The 6,682-nt window shown below is 47.1% G+C and overlaps 1 protein-coding gene across 1 annotated transcript; it reads left to right on the top strand.

The window, feature by feature from the left end:
- Positions 1-392: 392 nt before the first annotated feature.
- LOC120711491 lies at positions 393-5,898 on the top strand. The gene is made up of 4 exons (XM_039997046.1): positions 393-563; positions 646-740; positions 829-1,222; positions 5,363-5,898. The coding sequence occupies exons 1-4, from the start codon at positions 484-486 to the stop codon at positions 5,640-5,642; spliced, it is 849 nt and encodes a 282-aa protein (XP_039852980.1). The 5' UTR covers positions 393-483; the 3' UTR covers positions 5,643-5,898.
- The last annotated feature ends 784 nt before the right edge of the window (positions 5,899-6,682 follow it).

The raw sequence follows: 6,682 nt of genomic DNA, 5'->3' as shown, positions 1-6,682 counted from the left end.
AACCATCAGCCAGTCAATAATATTTTTCTCTCACATCAAATCAGCACTAACCACCAGCCACAATCAGTCGAACATAGTGATACTATCGGTTGCAGGAGCGGAGCGGGATCGGTTCAGTTCGCCTCATGTAAATCTTCATAGTAATTATTACATCTAAAAGTAATATTACATAGCGTAATTTTAATCACTTATCCGGTGATTTAGCCCGGGCGGGAGGGTATTTTCAGCTCCACCCCTGATGGGTTGGTTAAAAAAGAAAAAGAAAAAAAAGAAAGATTGGCTCTCTTCTATCACTTGATTGGGGAAGAAGTGGATTTCTCAGGGGTCGTTATGAAAAAAGGATAACGGAGGATCCTGTACCTCGAATCGTGATCCGACGGCTCTCCCGCTCATCCTTATCGTTTCTCCCTCCCTTGCGGCTGCTGGCCCAGCGCCGCCGCCGTGCGCCTGACCCCAAGCTCCTGCTCCGGGAGGCCGGGAGCAATGCGAGGCTCCCGCCCGGGCGGGGCCGCTCCGGCGTCCTTGGCCCGGAGCTCCGGCTCCGGCTTCCACGCCATGATCTGGTATGACCTGCTCAAATTCCCCCCCCCCTTTCCCCACCTTCTCCCCACGGTTTCCCTCCGTTCAGAGCTAGAGATCTCGCAGGCCGGCGACGGCGAACAATCCAAGTCGGATCGGCCTCTCCTCCATCGGAGCAGCCCGGCGGCGGCCGTCCCGCGCCGGCGACAGGGCCACGGGAGGTGATCGATTGATTGGTTGATTGAATTGCCCGCGCACGCGACAAGATCCGTCCCCCCTTGACAATTTCCTTCGTTTCCGCTTTCCCAGGAGTCTGCTACGCGAGCCAGGCGGTCGAGCTGCTGCCGGCCCTGTGCCCCGAGATCGTCGTCCGGGACGCGCGGCTCGAGGACTGCTGGGAAGTGGCCGACACCCACTGCGGCTCCTTCTTTCCCGGCTACAAGTTCCCACTGGACCTCGTCCTGCGGATCGACCGCTACATTGCCCTGCTGTCCGGATTCACAGTCCCGCCCGGGTGCATGAGGACGTGCCTGGTCGCGGTCAATTCCAATTCTGTAAATAACAGCTTCGACGTCGAGTGTGGAGATGCTGGGGATGCCGATTTTCAGAAGTACGCTCTCAGTAGAGGCTCCATAGCTGGCATCCTAACAGTTGACACTGTGGCGGACTATCTTCCGAGGAGGGGATCCCTCAAACAGAGAAGGTATATATTTGGTTACTCAAACATATCAATTGAAATTTCCTAAGACTGTCAAGATAGAAGGATGCGGAAGCCATAAATTTTTCTGTAGGGCTCACCTCAATAGCGTTACTTACTTTTCTGAAGCTTGTCTATTTATCATTGCTGGTTATACGCATTCTCCTTGCTTGACTTGCTCAAAGAAAATCAATCACTCCATTTAAGGTTTCCGAATGTATTCTTAGATTGCATTCTGCTTTCCATGTTCATCCAAGGCCAGAAAATAAAATTAGTTATGATCAACTAATTACAAAATATGGGAATGCTTGAATTCACCATTAGATTTTCAGAAGTTGAAAATACATCACAAACTAAAGATACAATAGTACTGTACTATATATAGCCTTTGTACTTGCATGCATCAAGGACAAAAATATGCTCTGTCAAACTAGTTTTACATTAGACTTGCCAAACTAGTTTAGGACAACATAGATGGGTTTTGCAAATTTTGCTCTAACTAGGAAAAGGCCGAGACTCTGTTCTGTTTTACTAAACATTGTTTTTACGGCGGTAAGGCGAGGCGAGGCGACTCACCCCCTTCCAGACGCCTAGGCGAGTATGGCGTGCGGCGAGGCGACGCCATACACATACCTTAACCTAGATGGAGGGATAGAAACATACCTTGTTGCTGCAAGTTTTGGAGCCCATGTAGCAGACATCCTCACACTTCCAGTTGCCCTTGTTCCTTGTAACAGCAAGTTAAATATTTTTGTAATATGATTAATTGAATAAATATGGATGTGGATCAACTGAAATACCTTCTTGATGGCCTGAGCCTGACTTCTCTTTTCTTCTTGTCCCAAGCAGCAAGCTACATGAGTTCAAAAAACAGAGCACTGAGCAGAGCACATTGCACTAGCACATAGCAAGCAGCCAGCAGCAAGTAGCATGAACGAAAAGCAAAGAAGGGGGGGGGGGAGACATACCTCTGTCTGACGTGAAGGAAGGGCGTTGGCAGAGAGGCAGAGCAGAGGAAGGAAGCAGCCACGAATCGATGGAGGCGTCAATCTGCAGGTGGAGGCTTCAATCGGCAGTCGGGCGGAACGCAGGTCGGGCTCAGGAGCAGCAGCAGAGGATGGTGGTGCGGGAGCCGATCTGCAGCGTCAATCGGCGGAAGGGGCGACGGGCGGAGCAGATCGGGCTCGGGCTTCAATCCGCAGACGGGCGGACGGCCGGAGCAGAGGGGGGACGGCCAGAGCAGAGGTGGACGGCCGGAGCAGAATCGGCGGACGGGCGGACGGCGAGCTGGAATTCGGCGGCGCGCTGCCGAATTCCAGGTTCGCCCTGTTCTCTCCCCCCTCCCCTCTCTTCTCTCTTTCCTCCGCTCTCTCTCCCTTCCCGTGCCGAAGCGATGCGGCGGCCCGCGCGGGAGTATAGGCACGCGATTTCCCGCGCACGCCCGCTCTGCTCCTTTTCCCCTGCGCGTGCAAGGCGCCGGCGTGTTTTTTTCAACCTTTTTCCCGCGCACGCAACCGCCTTACCCTCCGTGTGGCGTCCTCCCGACGCCTTAGTGACGCCTTGGCGCGCGAGGCGACGCCATACGAACGACGGGCGTGGTGGAGGAGACGCCCCAATCCGAAGCTCGCCTGGACGCCAAGGCGACGCCGTGAAAACCATGTTACTAAACACACACAATGTGCTTCTTTACGTGATATAATGAGTGATGGTTGAAGGAGTTTTCTTGACCCATCATAGGCAATGATAATACCCCCATGGTATTATATTAAGACTTTGTTGCAATTTCATCTACAAAGCAAGCTGTACAAATGGTACAGTTCTTTTTGAAAAATTGAACTACTTAAATCAAGATATGAATTGTTCTTGATCCTAGTCTGACTATAAAGGCAATCTCCGTCATTCTTCAGTGCTAATTTATATTATATTTGTTGTAGACTACTCCATGGAAAAAAAAATGTTGAGTGTAGACTACTCCATGGAACAAAAGTGTAGCTTCACATGTCAATTGCATTGGATGGGGAAACATGAGGCCACATTGCCATGTTACTGTAATCGTCTTCTGCTCATCTGAGTAGTCTGGTAGCTCTCTGTTGAGCTCCCAGGTGACACGGACTTACATTTCCATGGCATGCAATGCATGCATTACCCTATTAGATATTTAGGTAGACTTTACATTGCCACGCACGCATGTATTACCCTTTTAGATATTTAGGTGGATTACACATGGCAAAATTATGATTTAAGCATAGTTACTTATGATCTGGTGTCCAATGTATTTGTTGATTAGATTGGTAGCTAGTTAAGTCAATTCTGTAGTATGATTAACACTTAGTTGCTCTAAAGAAAGCTGTGTCATGATCTCAACCATATTACTTTGTAACTGTGCTCCAATCTTCTCCATCAGTCTGGTTATGACATTCTCACCTACCCTACCCATTTCATTGTTGGAGAAACCATAGTTGTTTATGCTTGTTGAGATGCTTATAAATGGCATCTTTTGTATGAGTTAGAGCGCCCCACCTAGCCAACCCGACCATAAAACCCAGGTGTTATAGTGGGAGGGGTGGGGGCTTTTATCCTCAGTCCAACATTCCCCCTACGGCGTGCGAGCCCGGCGTAGCCCGCAGCAGGTCTCAGCACACGAGAGACGCAGGGGAAATCGCGCAGCGGAAATTGCGTGGCCGGGAGGGATCAAACCCAGGACCTCGGCTCTGGTACCAAGTTAGAGCGCCCCACCTAGCCAACCCGACCATAAAACCCAGGTGTTATAGTGGGAGGGGTGGGGGCTTTTATCCTCAGTCCAACAGTATGGATGGGACAGTAAAGGGTTTGGACTTTTCTTATCCTTTTATGGACTATGGTTGCTTGACTCCTTTTCATGCTTGATTGACTGAGAACTAAAAGGTGGCCAAGCCTCAAGGTAGACAAAGGCAACTCTGTCCAGCATTCCTGTCAATCACACAAGTTTCCAGATGTAGTGGTGTACTGCAGATGCCCCTTCCTTTATTGGAAATAAATGGCATGGCTCAGCTGCAACTTGAACCAGTGGACCATATCTAGTTAATATAAAATTTGAGAAAAACTTGATCGCCTAGCTTCCTAAAGAAATTGTAACACCTGACCAATTTAGTGGCAAATAGAATGACACATTTCAGGTACTGCTGCTTATCTCAAGAAAGTCTTCTGATTCTGATCTTCTGATTTTTTCCTTCTCGAACATTAAGGAGAGCTCCATATCAGGAGTAGCTAGGTACAAGGGCGGATCAAAAGCCGCACACCATCACACACAAGTATACTAAAAAAAAATCAAACCCGCAAAACAGCGTGGGCACCAGAGTAGGTGGCAACTCAATTGTGAATGGTGAATCGTTCTTTGTTTTTTATTTGATTGGGTTTAGAGGCAAAACCATGTGTTTTTCACCTTTATTTTTTTTGGGGGTAAATTAAGGGTAAAGGGTATGAAATCTGATAAGTTATGTGGAAACAAAAAAAAGGAAGATCTGATTTGGTCACTGAAACTAACATAGTTCGAGGAAACACTTCCCAACTGAAGCAAGAACAGAAAACTCGAGTGTAAAGTGTCTGTAATGAAGTCTTTGAAGTTTCAACACAATAGAAGTTTTATTTAATTTTGACAGATTGTTGATTCTGTTCAATATTACCCTAATTAAATCGTACGGTGTAACTGAGTGCTGAATGCTCCAATAAAAGGTGGAAACTGGGGAAGGGAATTTCTAGCAGCCTTGTTTTGCTTATTTTACAAGGGGGCTGATTCGGACCTAGGACCTCCCACATTTAGTTTGTAGCTACAGGAAGAAGTATAACCTCATGAAATTCTCGGTTCAGCATACGTGTTGTTCATATCTTCTAGGAAGTTTGAGGGCATGAAATAACCACAATTACTCAAGTCACTTCACATTCTGAAACAACCTTTTTCTACTTTTGGCTATAGTATACAGTGAACAAGTTATATTAACTTGGTTACAAGTCAGCCCATACCCTTGTTTGTGCTATGCTTCAGTCTCTATCGGATTTCAAAAGATGTTCCTTTTTCCCTTTCAATGATATTGTTTTAAACGTGTGGGGCTGTGGGCACAAGTGTTATCCCCTTACAAGCTTCTCAAATGTCAATTCCATCTTTTGCAGAACAGGTATTGCATATATAGCAAACGTCGCGGTTCGAAAGGAGGAACGGCGGAAAGGAATCGCTAAAATGTTGGTCCAAGAAGCAGAGGCACGGGCAAGGAGTTGGGGATGCCGGTCCATGGCATTGCACTGTGATGTAAACAACATAGCTGCCCTACGCCTGTACAAAAACCAAGGCTTCAAATGCATCCGTGTACCGGAAGGGGCTAGATGGCCCGAGCCCAAGATAGCTGAAGGAGTGCGATACAGCTTCATGATGAAGCTAGTGCCCAAGACTTGAGCAGTGTAAGTTCTGATCTGATCAGCGATCAGGAATAGAAAAGGTTTAAGTTTGTAGATTCTGCACAGATGACAGATGCACCATACACATGTACAGCAGTTGTTATATAGTCGAGGCTACTTTGTAAATGGTATATACCAGCTACATGTTGTTCCAAAGTGGCGACAGGCAAGGGTGAACTAAAACATGTTCTCCTGCTCATGATTAGTAAAGAGGGATTGGATTACCATATTAATTTGGGGTATCCTTTAAGTCATCTTTTTTAACCTTTGCTTGTTCTGTTTCATGGTTCTTATTTTCCCTGCCTGTTCAAGAAAAAATTATTTTCCCAGCCTGTTTTTTATGCACACTACATTGTACATTTGTGTTATATACGTATATATTTGCTTCCCACACCTGTTTATATATATATATATAGGACAGGGCTAATCTCTACCCTGGGTATGGAATAACTATTCCATACTCGAGCCAGCCACCGTCACCCACGCGAGCGCATCCCAAGCGAGCGCAGCGCCGGTTTTTCCTTGGAGGCGCCCCGCTCCCGGTTTCTGCGCGCGCTAGCCACCTCGGATGGCGCTGGTGACTGCCGCACGACCCTCCCCTCTCACGCCACCGGTTTTTTTTGTCACGCATGCAGAGATGGGTGGCCCCGGCCCCTCCATTCAGTTCGGGTCCCCTTTTCTGGTTTTGCTCGGTTTTCTTTTTTTTGGACCTGGATTTTTTATTTGCATGTGGGGTACGTAGCTGTTTTATCTTTTGTTCGCTGTTTTTCCTGCGTGAAGGGAGGTAGTACCGTCACAGCTATGTAGATACGGTTTTGGCGGAGGGCAAGTTAAGATATATGAAGCGAGATTTGAAGAAGATTATTGATCACACTAGCAAACAATACGTATATGAGTAAAGAGAAAATAAGATGTACCGCATGAATCTGCCTTTTCGCTGTCTTCTTCCCATAGTTGGAACCACATGTTTGTTTGCAAAAATAGTAAATTTTCCAAAGTTACCTCTTGACAACAGGACATGTGTTTGTTTGCAATACA

Source organism: Panicum virgatum, chromosome 6K (genome assembly GCF_016808335.1).
Source record: "Panicum virgatum strain AP13 chromosome 6K, P.virgatum_v5, whole genome shotgun sequence".
Taxonomy (NCBI): domain Eukaryota; kingdom Viridiplantae; phylum Streptophyta; class Magnoliopsida; order Poales; family Poaceae; genus Panicum; species Panicum virgatum.
This window is presented reverse-complemented; position numbering and strand designations above follow the sequence as displayed.